This window comes from Rhinolophus hipposideros (genome assembly GCF_964194185.1).
Source record: "Rhinolophus hipposideros genome assembly, chromosome: 24".
In the NCBI taxonomy this organism is placed as follows: domain Eukaryota; kingdom Metazoa; phylum Chordata; class Mammalia; order Chiroptera; family Rhinolophidae; genus Rhinolophus; species Rhinolophus hipposideros.
Window position 1 is genome coordinate 10,001,424 of NC_138070.1, and position 18,756 is coordinate 10,020,179.

Sequence of the window (18,756 nt, forward strand, 5' to 3'; positions counted from 1 at the left end):
TCCAAACCATTCCTCAATTTGGAATAAAGCAGCCTAAGAGGGAAAAAAAATCTATCTGCCTATCTGTGGGAAGGAATTTTAAGCTATATTACTCCATTAATCTCTGATGAAACTTTAAAAAATGTAAACTGTATTATCACTCCATTAATCTCAGGCAAATCTATATGCTCCAGTGATTTCTACCTTCATGCTTTCACTAAATTATATGGTCTACACTGTTAATTTTTAAAAGGCTAGGGGTGGGGGGAAAAGAGACCGATCTTTGGAACAGCTATGGGGAGCTTCGCAGAAACCCTAAACTGATTTAGAAAGAAGAAGAGCGCACAATACAACGTACTGGTTAAAGTGGTCATGCTCTAAAGTCAGTGACTCAGCTCCATCACTTGCAAAGCTCCGTGAATTTGGGCAAGCTACTTACATTTCATACTTCAGTTTTCTTATCTGGAAAATGGGAAGAGTGGTATATACCTCATAGGATCTTGGTGAGAAAATGTACATAGCAGACAAGCAGTGAAACAGTTCCAGGTATTCAGTAAGCACTCTTAGAAAAAGCAAAAGCTCTGAGAGGAGACGATGCATAACACGTAAAGGTCTGACTTGAAATACAGGTTCCCATTAGTGAGTGGCTAGAAATTTTAAATAGAAAAAAGAAAACAAAAGACTTTAGAGATTAAATACTTTTAAAAATAAGAAAACTCACAGAATATATATACCCATATGTATGAAAAGATAGTCATAAACGCATTAGAAATAAACTAAAAATTGAGTGTTCTTTTTTTTTTTTTTTTTTGCTCAGAATGGAAAAACTTAAAATGAATAAGTTTTACTGAGGCTAAGGATAGAAGAAATGTGCATTTATATAGTGCCCTTATGAATGTAAACTGATATATCTTTTTAAAGAATTTATGGCTTTGTAACTATCAAAATTTAATGTATAACTGCACTATTACAGAAAAAAATGAATCTTAATGTTTATTATAGTTGATAATTAAATAATTACATCCCATCCTATGAAACAGGATTCAATTTTAAAAAACTAATAAAGAATGAGGTATATCTAAATTTACTGACTTGAAAATATTCTAGAACAATGTTAAACAGAAAAGCATGTTGCAGGAGAAGTTGGATAATTAGCCCGTTTGCCGTTTTTTAAACAACAAATACGTTCGTCATTAAGAGAATGCATAAACTGTGGTATAAGACTGAATTACAACTGCACACTGTTGGAACATTAATATGGTGAGTGTGTAAATAAAAAAAATTTATTAAAGAGACACATTGCCATTAATTCCCCTCAAAATACTCCCCCTCGCTTTGAACACACTTATCCCATCATTCTTGCCCCTTTCGGAAGCAGTTCTGGACGTCCTCTTTCATGAGTGTCGTTAGTTGCGCTGTCATGGCTGCCTCAATGTCCTGAATCATTTTGACTTTGGGGAAGAGCCACAAGTCGCATGGTGCCAGATCCGGTGGGTGAGGGCAGGCTGTAATGTTTTTATTTGACAGAAATTGCCACATACCAGAAGCAATGTGTGACACGTTGCATTGTCATGATGGAGGATGATTTATGGCACACTTTAAAACACACCTTCTCTAAACCGTAGCTCACACCAGACTGACTGCACTGAACAAGCTGAAACTTGTCACCGGCTGTTACTAAAGTTCAATGTGCCACTTCCTGTATTGAAGGTCCCTGCTTTTCCACTGAATAGCACTCAGCAGCAGCATTCACTGTAGTTTTTGATCACAACAGAAAGGCTCCATGTCACACATCGCTTCTGGTACGGCAACTTCTGTCAAATAAAAACATACTGGTGTGTCCTCATCCACTTTATTCACTAGATCTGGTACCAGGCGACTTCTGGCTCTTCCCCAAAGTCAAAACGACCATGAAAGCTAAACGTTTTGAATCAATTCAGGACCTCGAGGCAGCCAGGACAGTGCAACTAATGACACAAAAGAGGACTTCCAGAATTGCTTCTGAAAGTGGCAAAGAACGATGGGACAGTGTGTTCAAAGCGAGGGGGAGTATTTTGAGGGGGATTAATGACAATGTGTCTTTTATAGTAATAAATTTATTTAAACAGTCACCGTATTTTTTGACCACACCTCATGTATATACCGGGGGTGCCAAAAAAATGTATACACATTTTAAGAGATGGTCAACATTGCTCAAGCAGTAGTTCGCCGTAATCAGAAGTATCTGGACGCTGATGGGAACCACTGTGAGCACCTCTTGTAATTGCAGAAGTCAAACATGATTTGTATTCATCTTTTGCTATCCGGATATATTATTACAATTTTAATAGTTTTTCCCTTCTTAAAATGTGTATGCATTTTTTTGGCACCCTCTGTTTATACACACAAACACTAAACATTCATGATTAAAACTATTTTTAATAGGAAATGATAAACAGAAAATTCTGGATAATAGTTACCTCTGAAGGAAGAAGAAGAAAGAGAATGGGAAGAGAAGGGAACCACAGGACTATGTATATAATAAAATATTATTTTTCTTACTCTGGGTATTAGATACATGGGTGTTCGTTGCATTGTGATTCTTTGTACCTTATGTATGATACATGCTATTTTTATCTATTCCATATCTAAGAAAAACAGTTTTGAAACTGCTTTATGTGTATAGGCACACATATACACAAAAGCAAGAAAAAACCTGGAACAATAAAAATTAAACTACTGGTAGTTACCTCCTCATGGGGGAGGGAACCTTCATGTTTTATGTTAGATCCTTCAATATTACTTGAACTTGAAAATAATTATGTAATGTTTTGTTAAATTTATAAAATAAATTAAACTTTTCTCTTAAAATTATAATTTTGAAAATTGTAACCACATGGAAAATGTTAATGCATACAGCTGAATAAAGAACTATATTTATACTGTGATTACTCCTATGTACAAAACCCAAGCACATTAGCAAGAACAGAAGAGTTGGGGTAAATCTGACTTAATGGAGTGGCTGGATTATGGGTTACTTTTTTATAGTTTTAATTTCTTGGAAATTTTATTTCATAGAAATATTCTGTATTTCATTAGTGCAACCTCACTTGGAGAGAAATGAAAAGAAAAATGACAAGTGCAAGAAAGCCAACTCTCTACCTTCAGGGTAGCCAAGTGAAAAATCTACCCACATGGGAAGGCTGAATGAATTACAGCCAATTGACAATAGATAGCGCATGCTGTGCCCGTAAGAGCACTCAAAACAACTGGAGAGGATCCCCACCACACCAAGGAGATTACATCGAAAGGTCCTTAAGTGTATATGTACATTGAAGCGCTTAACTAAGAACTGGCACTGCCAAGTAAAAGTGCCATAGGGGCATGGAAGGCTCCAGTTCACAGGGAGCCCAGGAATGTGCTGGAAAAGAAAAGGGATAAGGAGAAACAGACAGAGAGAGAGGGAGGAGGGAAAACTTTTCCTAATATGTGAGGAAAAATATGACACGGCATAACAATTACACTCTTGATACCTATAAAAATATTATACAATCCAAAAGCTAAGTGCTGAGGGAACAAAGAACAGAATGACAGGAATGAAAATTTAAAGGACTCCAAAAATCAGAATGAGGAACAGGCAGCAAAGACACACAGTTTTGTTGTCTTTACATATGTCCTCTCTATTCTATCCACTATGCCAGTTCCTAAAAATTGGCAATTTCCACAAAGACAAGAAGAAAAACAGAGGTAAAAGTCTATTTCATCCTCCTACCAAAAACATCACTGATACGAAATTAATATAAACAAATCTTTTAAATAAAAAACTAAATGAAAACATCCCAAAGCAGATCTGCAAAGAAAAAAAAATTGTAATATGCTTTCTGAGCTTATCACTATTAAACGCAGAGGCTCTATGTAACAAAGGCTGAAGGAGAGAGCCAATTGCTGTTAGGGTACTTCCTCCATTTTCTTTTTTCCTATTAAGGTTTCTCCGTGCCCATTCCTAATAATCAAAATTTCATGAGCTCCTCTCCTGCCAAAATATTCTGATTCCCACCACCCATCCCACGAGTCCTGCCGTCTCCTTTCTTCCCCACTTTTGTTCTCCACACCTCCTTTCTCTTATAAATGTTTCCTCTCTCAACTTAAAAGAGAAATCTTATTCTCACTGCCTCAAATCTTTTCTGAAAATTGGCAGGTTATAAACACTAATGTTTGATTTTATTTTCTTTTTACAGTCCCCTGCGTTTCTGTGCCCAGCTTCTGTAGAAACTTAATTTTAAAGGTTTGAGTTCTGTAGGGCTCAGTGAATACTTTCATATACACATAGGCGTACACACCTGTAATCAGTGTAAGTCTTCCGCTAACTACAGCTCATGGATGTTGCCAACTGTCCCTCCCTGTTACACATACACAAGAATGCAAATGCCACAAAACCATCATTTGATTCCTCTCCTATGACAGAGAATTGGTCACCACATCCTGTCAATTCTACCTCCAAAATATTACCTGAATCCATATTTCTTTCTCTCCATGTCTACTGGCCCTGCATAATTTCTCACATCCAGACTACTCTAAAAGCCTTCTCTCTGCCTTCAGTTTCTCTGCTGTTACAATCCACACTCCACCGAGGCCACATGAGTTTTCTCTCTGAATCATAAAGCTCATGTCATTAGCCTCCTTAACACCCTTTCGGCATTCCCATGTGCATACAGAATAAACTTTCAGTTCCTTCACGTCATCCAATCTGGAATCAAACATCACCTTTCGATCTTGTCTCCCATCTATTAAAGACCAGGCAATTAAATAAAAGGTAAGTAAATTTTTAAAAAGGAGTAATTTCCAAGAATGTCTAGAAATGTTGTTTTATGACTTATTGATGCATTATATATGTAACTACTTACATAACTGACAAACTTATTCATCCCAACCATAAATATTACCACCAAACTCAAACTTTTACAAAATAGCTAAACAAAGTTCTATCCACATAATGTATTAAAACAGAATTGGGCAGTTTAAAGTATTTCTATTCTGGGCGGCCGGTTTGCTCACTGGTTAGAGTGCAGAGCTCATAACACCAAGGTCGCAGGTTTGATTCCCACGTGGGCCAGTGAGCTGGGCCCTCCACAACTAGACTGAAAAAAAACAATGACTTGACTAGGAGCTGATGGGTCCTGGAAAAACACAGTTACCCAACATTCCCCAAAAATTTTTTTTTAAAAATCTATTAGCAGTTCCAATATTAAAATGTAAGATGGATCACAAGAAATCTAAGATCAGTAATTTTCTAAAATGAGGATTACCATGTATCAACAAATTTCTGTTTTCTGGAAATAAAGTCAACTCTTTGGGTTTTTAAGAGTGTATCACACCTACCATATGAGAAAGCCTGGCAACAAAATCAAAGTTACTTTAGAAGATAAGTGTCTACCTTAGGGAGCCCTATTCATTTTCCATCTAGAATATTCCTTGAGTTTATCATAAACTACCAAAACAAACTACTCATCTTAAAGGACTCATTAGAAAAGTTTCCTAAGAACAAATACTTTTTTTTCAAATAAAATTCACTAAAGAAGCCAGTTTATTAGCTTACACATATCAAAGTATGAGTTCTCCTGAGAAACGTTCCACTGTTTAATTAAATGTTATAGGATCTTGCAGACAGACTCCAGAATAGCACCATCTGTCTGGGTTACAAAGCTCAGTTTCACTATGATATCACCAAACAGCAACAAAATATCATAGGTATCTCTCTCAAGTAATTTATAGACAACTAATGAATGTAGTCTATTCGGGATCACAAAACTTGATTCAATCACAAAACTTGATTCAATCCATGCAGATGATTACACTTTGTATGTAAACCAATACATTTTGAAAAATGTTTTTAATAATTTAAACTTCAGTTAAGAACGTGTATTTCAGAAAACATTTATGGTCATCAGTAGCTAAGATGTAGATTTATGCTCTCCTATAAACTCTAAATGTTAAACTGCTCAGGTGTTACATAAATCTGTAAAATTAAAACGTGCCCGTTGTTATCTGTTTGGGATAATCATCATATAAGTAATTTTTCCAAAAACATCTACAGGTCTAGAATTGTATCACCACACTTTTGATAGGATTTCAACTCCCTTTTTTTTTAATGTGAAAAATACTTTTTAAAAAGAGAAAGAAATAAAATCATCCATGTAATCTGAAGAATACAGAGACAAAGCTGAGAAAAATCTCATTATATTCCAGAATTCAAAAATAGAAAAGAATACTTGCCACTGCAACTAGTAATCTAAACAACTGATAGGGGCATGCCTGCTATGGTAAAGTAGCCTCTACACCTCCTCTAACGCTGACTATTAAGGCAGAGCACGATGAAGTGAAACCCTAAATAGATGAGTGCCATTGTCCTGATCACTGTGAAAGAAACCACATGAATGGGATGCCAGATGACTTACTAGGCAGTCTCAAATGAGTAAAAAGCAACACTAAACGGGCAATGGTTAAGAGCACTGGCCTCACAGACCAAACTTTCTGCTAACATCTTAAGAGATTATCTCAACAAGATACATTTATTTATCCCAAAGCTTTTCTTAAAGATTACTTCAGTCTCACAAAAAATGGACCTCAGGATAATATCTGATGTTTGCTAGACAGGGTACAATTTACAATTTTACTCCCCCTGGTGATAATTTGCCTTGATCCTCAGAAAGCAAAAATGCCACCCCTATTTAATTTGTCCGAATATCTAGTCTTACTAATCAATGAACCACTGAATCCACCTTCATGGACACTGTACGAAAACCAAGTACACTGAGCACTAGCCTCCAAAAGTGGGATCACCCGTACAAGCAGGCAGGAATTCTTGGCACGCAACCACAATGTACGTATGCCAATATAGCCCAAAGTAGAATTTTTGCTCATCATCAGTAAGACTCCCATCAGAAGGTACTGAATTGCTGACTTAGGCAACAATTTAGAGCAGAAAACACAACTAAGATAATAAATTACAAAGAGAGAAGACATGACACTGACCAAAGAAACATCCTTTAAAATAAGATTTTCTGGGGTGGTTGACTAAACTGTCTCTAAAAGCAATTCCAAAGGAAAAGGACCAAAAAATACTATGAAGAATGGCATCGGTATTTGACCCATTTCAAGAGGGCTTACTTTGAAAAATACTTCTCAAAATACTCCTCAAAATCACTTTTATAACTATAAATTGTGTAACTTAAGAAGGTGATATTTGACCTACTTAAAATGACCACTATAGGGAAACAAAAATAAAGAGAATTGATTGCAACAAGCACATCAAGCAAAACACACTATTTTTAGCTAACATTTTTAAAAAATGTTTATTCAGGCTCAAGCTCAATATCTTTAATCTTTGAATTTAAAAAGTACTCAAGCTACAACTGAGATTGGCCCCACTTCCTTCACACCTATTCATTTCCTACATCTTCACATCTTTTATTTCTAAGGAGGCCTAATCTTTTCCTGTGCTAACCCCATCACCTGGGTTCTTGATACCATCTCCAGCCAAACTTCTTTAACCAACCATCAACTTTTTTTATTTCTTCCATCTTTCTGTGTCTCCACTACTGTTACTCATGAGTCCACAAACACAAATGAGGCTCCCACCTGCTAAAAAATTTCTTTCGATCTACCTTTCAACCTCTTTCCCTCCCCACTCCCATGTCCCTGCTTGCTTTACAATAAACTGTCTTCAACTGAAAAGTATAGCATTCATTCATTCCACAACCCACTATAATCTAGATTCTACCTTCAACAGTCAAATGTAATGATTTCAACTAAGTACCAAACTGTCCAAATAGCAAACTTCCTCATTTTAACCCCTTACCTCTCTCCTGCAAAGTCCACCAAAACTGCCTTTCAAAATCATGATTATTCTCTTTATTTTTATGTCAGAGAAAGCAAACTGCATTGCCTACTTAAGGCACATATAACATATACAATCATGACTTAAATGTCTAGGTTTCATGAGAAATAATCCCAGACCAAAATATAATTTGTTTTAAATGCACAAAATTTAAAGAATGATGGGTTACACAGTTCAACAATTCTAATTTGTCTATGTAAGAGAGCAATCCTAGAAAGGCTTTTAAACACATTATTAAACGTAATAGCATTTAACACACTTCTTTTCCCTCAGTTCATTTCTCATAATAGTTTCTATATCATCTTGGATTATCTCCCACTTTTAGTTCCATATCCCATCTGCTCATTTAAGATTCACGTCTGTCCAGTTTCTGAAATATTTGTCACTTTAGTCATTAGCATTTTGCGTAACATAGCACTGTTTTTTTAAAGTTCAGAACTGAATTATTTTAGAAAACTGATGATTTTAACATTACCATTTCTTAATCTAAATTGGCCTGCCCCCACTTCAAATTTTCCACTTAACAAAAATTAGATTTCAATAAGCTTTTGTACTGTTTTTTAAAAGGAAACCAAGAACCGAGACCATAAATTAGAAGTGCTCTCTTACATACCACTTCAGTAAATATTCTGAAGGACAGACCCGGGAGTTGTCAACTGAGCTTCCAAAGAATGTCCTTTCCACTCCTCTCTAGCAAACCACATCCATCCATTCCTTCAAGATCCAGTTAAAAACTCCCCTTCTGAGTTTTTCTGGCTACAAGACACCATACTGTCTGTCCATGTCGCTCTCCCTCTACCCTTGCTATATGGCATCTTATGAGTTAAATAGTACATGTACGTCTTTTTCTCACAGTTAAGGCCCTTAACCCTTTTGTAAACCCAAGCCAGGTTTTAATCATTTCTAACGTGTGCATATTATTCAAAAATGAATTATATGTCCAAGTTTCTCAAACATAACATACAAAAAAAACTAATGTTTCTAAAAACTAGTTTATTGGCTGCCAAATTTAATCTCTCCCCCCACACCCATCTCCTTTTTCATTTCACTGGGGCTCAGAAGCACTCATTTACCACACAAAACAGCTAGAAAGCTTGTCTCTGGTGGTGAGTAAAGGAGGGGGGGAAAAAGGTAAGGGAAGAGCTAAAGTGTGAATACAAAATCTTTTCCTAATGACATCACAGGACCTGCCACTACTCTCAACGTTTTAATAAGTGTTATCAGCAAAGAGGAAGCAGCGGTAAATTCCTGCAGGACAGTAAGTGGAAACCTGTCTCAATACTTCCTCCCCAACTGCTGCGCTTCCCACCAGGCCCATCCTCAGCCACTCAACATTCTCCTCCAGCCTCTCCTTCAGAGGGAAATCCTGGCCAAGGCCTAGGAGAGGGCCTGGAGCCTGGGCCGGCCTCACTTCCACTGCGTGGAGCCAAGAAGGGTTTTAGGCAGCAGCGCCTGTGCCGACCGCCAGCACCACAGTCAAAGGGAAGGTGCTCCTGACATTCTAACCAGGAACAATAAATGCAAGTTCAGTCCCATAAAAACTCTGCCATAAGCAGCATTTGAGTTCTCTAACACAAGTACTTAAATACAATACAATGTAAATAGGCTAACCATCGTTTGCAGCAACAGAAAGGTAGGGTGTTTTTCTTTATGTGAACACAAACTTACAAATTAACTTTCTGTAATATTTTAGAATGCTGGAGATCACCTCCATGTAACACTCTACACCTCTGGATAAAAACTTGGGACATTATACATATTCAACATGACTAATACAAAAACTACAAATTTGAGGGGTGGAATGGGCAGTTTTCCTTGCTTCAGCAAGGTCTCAACTATATTTTTAGATGTTGCCACACTACTAAATGGAAAACAGAAATTAGCTGGTAATTGAGGATACATACTTCGTTCAAACATACTAAGGGTTGTGACATGTATGTCAGACTAAAACATGATTTGGTCTTTAAGAAGAAAAATATATTTATTAAGTACTATTTCTGACATTCCCTGAGACAAATCTCAAAATGTTAATAGAACTGCTATTTAAAGTTCAAAGAGCACTCCAGAGCTGCCAAGGAATTAATAGCTTAAACTACCAAATAAGAGCCACAGTTCAATTTCCAATCTCAGTTAGTCATAGCTCAGGGTTGGTACAGCAAAATCACCAAGCATATTAAAGACACTATGCAATTATGAATCATACATACAAATGAAAAGTTGTAACATCTAAAGATGAATTGCAAGTTTTTCTTCTCAATCATAGCTTACTTGAGGACAGACACAAGAACAATTAAACCTTCTACTCCCCCCAACAAAGAACAAATACAACCTAACTGCCATACTTAAAACAAGCAATTTTGCCACTTCAACTTCCTGGTTAACTACCTAAGGGCTACTCTAAAGCTTTAGTTGGTTGTAATTTGCTAGAAGTCTCTTCCTATTAAAGAACATTATCTAGTCATCCAAAGTACTTTCATTAAAAAGCACTCAAAATGATTTTGCACACTTCCTGCCTTCCACACTTGCATCAAGTTTACAGAAGGAGAAACTGAGGCACAGAACCATTATGCAACTGACCTGACCTGACCAATCACTAGAAAAAACTTGAATACCACTCAACTTTCCTTATTATCAGTTCACTGCCCATTTTTCTGGGCTCATGAAAAGCAGTCTTAAACTGGAGGTTGAGCAAAAGCCAGCTTAAACAATGGAAATGAAGGAATCCCGGATCAAGCCCCAAACAAAATCTCCAACAAGCTCCAAAAGCTATAGGCTGCCTGACACTATACAAAATCTAAGTCCTAAGTGAATTCCTATCCCTTTGAGGTATGATAAGCACACATCTCTTGATCAGTTGGAATCCTCCTTAATAAAGATTTTCTAGAACTCATCTAAGATATTGGCAAACCACAGTCCATACTCGCATAGCCTAGATTATATATATTTGGAACACAGAGCTAAATAATATCTAAATAAGTTCAAAGAAAAATAACATAATTATTATCGGGACCTAAATGAGCAATGAGAACGCCCTTAGGGAGTAAGATAGAGAAAAGAATAGCTGTCCAGTAATTCATTCATTTAACGAATAGTTAATGAGCACCTAAATATAAAGAGAATGCAAAGATGACTTAAACAGGGTCACTGCCCTACAGAAGCTCATATGTTTATCAGAGGCACATAGAAGGAGGTACACGCAAGGAGCAAGAGTGACTAGTTCCGCCTGTGGGAGTCAGGGAAAGCTTCACAGAGGTGACATTTGACCTACTTAAAAGATGAGTAGGACTGTGCCAGGCATATACACATGCCAAAAAAAAAAACCTAGGAGGTGGTTCCTGAGTTAGATACATGTTTTCCGTATTTCTCTTTAGGACATTAAAATTCAATCATGAGAATTGCCAACTCAAAATGTTTTTTCACACCAATTACACTCTTTTGAATACCTTACTTATTAGCTCTCAAATTAAGACCAGATGGATTTAATCACCTTTCTTATTTAATAAAATAATGTGGAACTATCTGAGGAAGCTTCATGTGTCTTATGCAAAAAATACTTCCTCAAAAATTTATCAACGTTCTTTGGGAATGGGAGGGTTACAGTAATGAAGGTTAATACTCTTTTAGATGACCAATCTTTGAAATTTCCACTCAATGTTATAAAATTTCTGTTCACAATTATTTTATTTGAAACAAATAATTTCCTCAAATAGAATTTTAATATTAAATGTCTTAAATGTATCCAATTAACGCAATGATTTAATACAAACTAAGACAATTATTACAGTAAAGAGATCTAGTAAAGACTAAGAAAAGAATATTTACCAATATTTACCTGCAATTTTACCTAATTTTCTTGATATTCCCCTTTATTCCCTTTTCCATTTTTTAAGTTAACGTTACAAATTTAAACTATGTAAAATAAAGACACAAATGACATTTTAATATAATCAATTCAGGAGGTTCTTTTAACAGTAATGGAATTTCGCCATACTGGGAAAAGTACAAAATGTAGAAAGCTGTCAACCAGGGCTCTGTGCTATTTCACAGTAGTAGAAATACGGTTTTAATAAGATTCTACCACAATTCATCTAGAATGAGAAAATAAAACACATAATAAACCAGAGTATGGAGATGCCAATGACATAATATTTTCCCTTGGACACAACAGATTCTCATCTAGAAAAAAAGAAGAAAAAGTCACCTTTTTTCTTTTTTTCGGACTGGAATCTAAATGTACTCTAAAAAGATATTTTATTAGCTTAAAGGAGGAAAACAACTCTACTCCAACAAACATAACTAAAACATGCTAACGTAAACACGAGTAAAATTGGGAGTTCCTGAAAGACTACTACAGCCAATTTAAGAGGACAGAATCTATTCCATACAACAGATGATTTTAAAAATCAAATAACAAAACAATGTAGTAGAGCAGGGGAACTGTCTCTGAAATAAACAAACGAGTCACAACATTTTAAGAAAATTTAAAACTATTTTCATATCAACTAAAGCAAAGATAGAAAACTATGATGTACATAAGTGACTTTATACTAAACAAAAATTGGGCAGGCATACATATTTCATTCATGCAAATAAGTCTGAATTTACAACTCCCCGTTTATGTTAATATTTACCAAGATTAATGGAAAATCATCTCCCCTATGTAATGAAGTGAATTCCCCCAACAGAATAAAGCTAACACCTTCAAATCTTTCGAATAAACAATGAAAGCATATACTATAAAAGGAAATTATCTGAACCAGATTAAAAAGAAGTTAAATGACTCAGTTGGGGGGGAGTCCTAAATTCCAAGAATACACTACAAATACTGATTCATTAATTCCAAAACTCTAAGCAAGTCCTATGAAACAAATTATGTGTATGAATGCTTTTTAAAAACTATACCCCACAGCACATTTTGAGGCTACCTAATTACCTCACTTTGCAATGCATTAAATGTAACTTCTCTGAATAGGAATGTTTATAAAATGACAAAACAGAAATTCTGGTAGCCAACACTACACAACACACAGTCTGGAAAGCAGATTAACACACAATACATTTTAAACAAATGACACTAAGCAATGTTGCAGAATTTTCTTCTCCATTTCTAGTAAATGGTTGCAATGCCCAGTTCAGTAATAATACCTAACATTCAACCATATCACTAATTATCATAAACTATCTCACCTCCCTCACTGGCTGGCTAGCATCTGTGAAATAAATGTATCACCCACTCTCAGAAAACCACAAATCAGTACCTTCTACCACTAGTTTAAAGGAGAACAGTACTATTTTATCCATATCAAAAATAAGTTAAATAATTTGAGAAAACTGTCTATTGTATCTTTGAATCAAACTCTGAGAGACAGTTGAATTAACTGTTCACAAACAAAATCGAAATAGGCAATCTTATTACTACGTACACTGAGTTTCATGTCAATTTTAAATAATTTGACAAATATAACTACAGAATATACTTATGTTTTACAAATGGTTATCATAATTTATGGCATATAGTACAAACTAGTGACGGAGGATCTTCTTTATTAATCTCAAGAGAAGAGATTTCTGAAAGTATTTGATGAATACAATTAACTCACAATTAACTAGGTAGGCTAAATTAGTGAACAAAAAAGATGAATCAATTTTTCCATACCTAATTAATATAATCCACTACTATAACTTAATGTTACTTAAAGGAATGCCTTAAGAGATTTTTTCCAAATAAATACCTAATCCAATCATGAAACAAATGACCAAAACATTCCAAAGACAGTGCTAAGCTATATAGGCACCTGGCATAAGCTCAATAAACACTCCCTATCCTAAAGGAACCCCCGTCTCTATTCTCACAAAGAAGAAACAGACCCAACCTAACTTCCTCTCAATGTGCACTTCAAGCAGTAACACAGCAACATATTTTGTAGCATGCAAGTCTTGGGTACATTATTCTCTCTTTAAAATTATGAACTCATCACACGTACAAATGGCTCTTTAAAACGGTCCAGTAAACTGTTACACTATGCCTTAAATTGCTGTCTATTATGCACTTAAAAATATTTACTAGCAATTGGAGGTTAATATGGCAACTATTACCGGGTGGCAATTATTGCTATTAAAAATATATAAATACTGTAACACCATGTGCTACCAACAACAAAGGGCTAAACAAAAAACACCCATTAGCAAAGTATAAACGTTTCATTAAAGAAAATGAACCATCATGAAAAAAAGATGTTTTAAATGTAAATACTAAAACTGGAAATTAGGATGGGAAAAAAAATACCCTGTATGTATATTTTGGTACTAGAGATTAGAGAAATCAGTCTTTTCCTCATTTTCAATTAATAGTACGCCCCATTTGGTTCTAGCTGAAAAGAATAGATCTCCAAGTTTCTACATTTACAACTATGTTCCCTTTCTGCAAAAAAATAAATCTCTTAAGAACAAAAAAGTCAACAGATTACCTTAAAAGTTTCAAATATACAATTAATGGTCCTTGATAGGAATTAAGTACTAATGTGTGTGTGTTTCAATTCAGGGAGGAAGAATTTGATATCATCACCCAATTACCCCATAGTCAGGGACATTCCAAGCAAATAAAACAGAATGTGGATCATATATACCTAAGAATTAGACTGCTTCCTATCAAAGAGTATATACTTAAATCTAGTTAAAGGATACAAAATTGCTTTTCTCCGTATCATCTCAGTAGGGAAACAAAACTAAAGGTATACTTACATCTGGAAATTATAATGTCTTCACACAAGGGTGAGTTGACATACCATAGGGTGCACTGTTCCAGTTTCCAAAAAGGCAGATTTAACACACTTAAATGAATTATAACTGAGTGAATATATAACAAGAGTCTCCCAGAAATTTGATGGACAGCATGAGAAAACAGTTTGTGGAGTCACAAAGACACAGCTAGGCATGCATTTAATGCAGTAGCTACAAGTCTCACAAAAGTCAGAATAAGAAACATACAATGACCCATATCATGTATACACAATGGCATTTTCATGTTAGGAAAGAGGGGCAGGAGTTGACAGAGAATTTAGGAAATTTGATGCCAAAGAAACTGATGGCAGTAGACAATCAGAAAGCAAAATATGTAAAGGACTAACAAAAATCTTAAGGCACCTGATTGATTGCACAATCAACTTTTGCTAAACCATAATGAACACCTCAAGGTAATACAAAGTCGGTGGGTCATTACTGTGGTACAGACTTTCATCTCCAGTTTATATTTCAATCCACGTAAATGTGAGTAACTGGATAAATTCTCTATCAACAATACTTTTCTCTGCTCAAAAAACTGCAGACCAAAAAGAAAAATATATGCTATTATTATGTACATAGAGTTCTTACAATACATGCTTTATTTTGAACAGGTGATGATTTTATCACATTTGGAATTAATTACTCCACACAATGTACTTTAGGCAACATTTTTAATATTCTAGGTTGTTGCTGTGTGTGATTTTCAAGAAAAATTTTCAATTTGGAATGAAAAACGTTTACAATAATCAGCAGCTTTTTAACTGAGTCATAATTTTTAAAGAAAATTAGCAACTTATCCACCCGCCACATACAAGTGAATGTAGACATTTCAGTCCTTTAAAAAATTTCAACCTACGCATTTCTGCAGTTCTGAATTTCCAAGTTGCAAACTAAAGAGTAATTCTGTTTAAAAAAAAAAGAAAAAAGAAAAAAGAAAGTATATTCAAAAATCAATTCCTGGTTTAAAGAGGTTTAGGACAGAAATACCCAAAGCACAAACCTTTACTAGGCCATAAAGCACAGAATCCTCTCATATAAAATTGTTTGTTTCTCCAAAAGAACCTCAAGCATCTTACCTCTTTAACATTATTATCTTTACTTAAGCTTAAAAAAAAGATAAAAGAAATATATCCTACAGACTGGCTACACACATTACATACTTTTATTTGTCTACAAAATCTACTGTATATAAATCAGCCACATATACAGAAGACATTACCAGTCAGCATGATATATGGTAATTTGGTGGATCCCTTCTCACTAACATTGGTCTACTTGGTTATTTTAATTACCTGTTAAAGTGTCAATGTGGTCACCAGCCACCAAACAAAAACCATTTTAAATACCCCTTAATCAATATATTTGCTAATCTATGAAAGTTCCTGAACCTGACTGACACTAAATGATAGACTGAGAGGGAGAAAAGAAAAGGAAAAATGAGTTTTATTCCCATATATCAAAAGATCAAGTGAAAATCATCAGCAATGAGAGTAAGAATCACAACTTATAAATGAATTTTAAGATTAAATATCTGAATAAAGATGCTGGGAGAAAAAAAAAATCGACCTGATGTTACTACAGTGAAAGCACGGGTACTATGCCAGTCTTTTAGATAAAAATCGCATGTTTTGATTTTTTTTATCGGCATAATGAAACACATTTAATAAAATAACACTTACATTTGAAAAGTTGGCAAGAATTTGTATTTACCCACTAGTCTCAAAGAAAAAAGCATCTATGGTACTCATAATTAAATGTAACTAATTACAATTTCAACACTAAATTATTTATCCAGTGTAAACAAGGATTAAGAGAAAATAATGTTTCTATCTAAAGCAGAGGTTACAGAAAACAATTCCAAAAATGCATCCTGTCCGAAAGGCAGTCCCCCCAAAAAGGGTACACAACTTAAAATAAGTTGTTGTTTTTTTTAAGGCTAAATTAAACAAAACGTTTAGCCAATTTTCCAATTATATTCTACGCTTGAAACATAATTGCCTTACATCTGTTTACAAATCTTTGCTCAATATTTAAACAAATTCGTAGTCTCCCGGGCACATAGCTATACATACAGTAACTCATGCACAAAGCACATATTTAAAGACCACGCACTGCAATTATTAGCCTAAACGCCAGGTTTAACAACGTGAATGTTTTCAGAGCCAGGTAATACGACCCAATAAAAAGCAAAGATGGCATTTACCACCAAATGTCACTGCCACCGCCAAGGAAGAGTTGCTGGAGCCCTATCCATTTTTAATTTCGATGAATCTAGACGCCTTCGTCGGGTGCCAGGCTTCCCGGAGAACAATTGACACCCTAACTGCTTCGAGATTACGGCAGGCGATTCAAATCCGAAGGAAAAGTTGTCAATTATCAGAGAGAGAGCGCGAGAGAGGCGAAGGCAGATAAAAGCGATGTTATCAAACCGCCCAGCTTGTTGCTTTTGTGTGTGTGTGTGTGTGGATTCGTTGTCAGGATAGAGAAAACAGTTTTTAAAAGACACAGGAGGAGAGAAAGAAGAAAAAGCTTTCTCCACCTTCCGTCGGCTCGGCGCAATGGCTTTAGGGCTCCAGCGCGGCGAGCCCCGAGAGGCAGGCGGCTGTCGGTGTTTACAACCGCGGGAGCTTCGTGTGCAAGAGTCCTTTACTGACACAATCGCGTGCAATCAACTGTTTTCGGGCGACATTGCAGGTGTCATTATGGAATTTTTTTTAAAAAATTCAAAAGGCGGGCGGGCCGAGCAGCCGATCCGACGGGGGGGGGGGGGGGAGAAGGCTGCTTGTCGCAGGCGCGGGCAGCCCAAGGCAAAGCCTTGCACATCTAGGGGGACCCAGGGGGGCCCGGGGGGGGGACGGGGGGTGTGAGCGCGGCCGAGCGCGGGCGTGCGGAGCGCGACCCAGAATCGGCAGCTCTGCGACTTCCACATGCAAATTCCACGCCGCGCGCCGCGCTCACAAACGATTTTTAAAGAGCCAAATAAACACTGGATGGGGTCCAAGGCGAGCGAGAGACGCTCCAAGAGGGGGAGACTCGGCCGGAGGCGAGCGGCGGGGAGAAGCGAGGGAGGGGCGCAGTCCCGGCGGCGGGAGGAGAAAGTTGGTCGGCGGCGGGGGTCGGGCCCCCCCCCCGACTCGGCCCCCTCCCCGCAGCCCGGCTACTCACCAGCGAGAAGAGGTTGGAGTGACAATCCTCCAGGCTCGCCCCGTTCGCCACCCAGTTCGCTGCCGCAGTCATGATCCTCCGCGAGCCCGGCCGCCAGAGCGGGGCATGTCGGAGCGAGGCGTCCGAGGCGAGGCCGGGCCGGGCGGCGGCGCCTCGCTGGGGAGCGCGGCCGGGCCGGGCCGCCGCCGCCGCCGGGGGAGGGCGCGAGGGCCGGCGGGCGGGCGGCAGGCGCCGCGGCGACGCCGCGCCGGGGGCGGCGGGCCCGGGCCGGCGGGGGGGTCCGCGGCGGCCGCGCGGCTCCTTCCTGCTCGGGCGGCGGCGGCGGCGGCGGCTCCCGCGGCTCCGGCGGCGACGGGGGGCGCTGTCCGCGCGGCCCGGCGCCCTCCCCGCTTCTCAGGGCCGCGGCTGCCTCCCGGGCTGGCGCTGCGGGCCGGCCGCCGCCTCCGCCTTCCCTGCTCCTCAGCCGCCGCCGCCGCCGCCTTGTTTATCTCCAGCCACCGACTCCCCCTCGGCCCCCGCCGGCGCGTAAGGGGAGGCGAGCCCCGGAGCCGCCGCCGCCGCCTCGGAGCCGCCGCCGCCGCGGAGCGCGAACTCGCGAAGGGGGGGGTGCGGACGAAGCCAGCGGGCGACCCCGGCAGCCGAGCGACGTCCCCTCCTTCCTCTTCCTCCCCCACCCCCCCCTCCTCCCCAGTCAGCCTCGCTTCTCCTCCCTCCCCGGGCTCGCTCGCTCTGACAGCAATGGCGGCCGCCGACCGCGGCTCGGCCCGCCATTGGCTAGCGCCGAGTCACGTGACGGGCGCCGGCCGCGCGGGGGGGCCGGGGGCTGGCGGGGGAGGGGCCGGAGCGGCGGCGGCACGCCGGCGGCTCGCGGGCGGCGCTGCTGAGCTAATCGTGGCCGGGTTCTCCGGCGGGGAGACCTAGGAAGACGGAGAAGGAGAGAAAGAAGTGCGGGT

General features: G+C 38.6%; 1 protein-coding gene across 2 annotated transcripts in view; it reads right to left on the minus strand.

Annotated features, from left to right (window-relative positions):
* The window catches only part of MED13L (mediator complex subunit 13L), a 274,693-nt gene extending 256,696 nt beyond the window's left edge, over nt 1-17,997 (minus strand). For both annotated transcript variants that reach the window (XM_081037745.1, XM_081037744.1), the window contains exon 1: nt 17,804-17,997. In XM_081037745.1, coding sequence (XP_080893871.1) covers nt 17,804-17,875 — 72 coding nt within the window. In that variant the 5' untranslated portion in view covers nt 17,876-17,997. The remainder of the gene's footprint in view (nt 1-17,803) is intronic.
* Nucleotides 17,998-18,756: the final 759 nt, after the last annotated feature.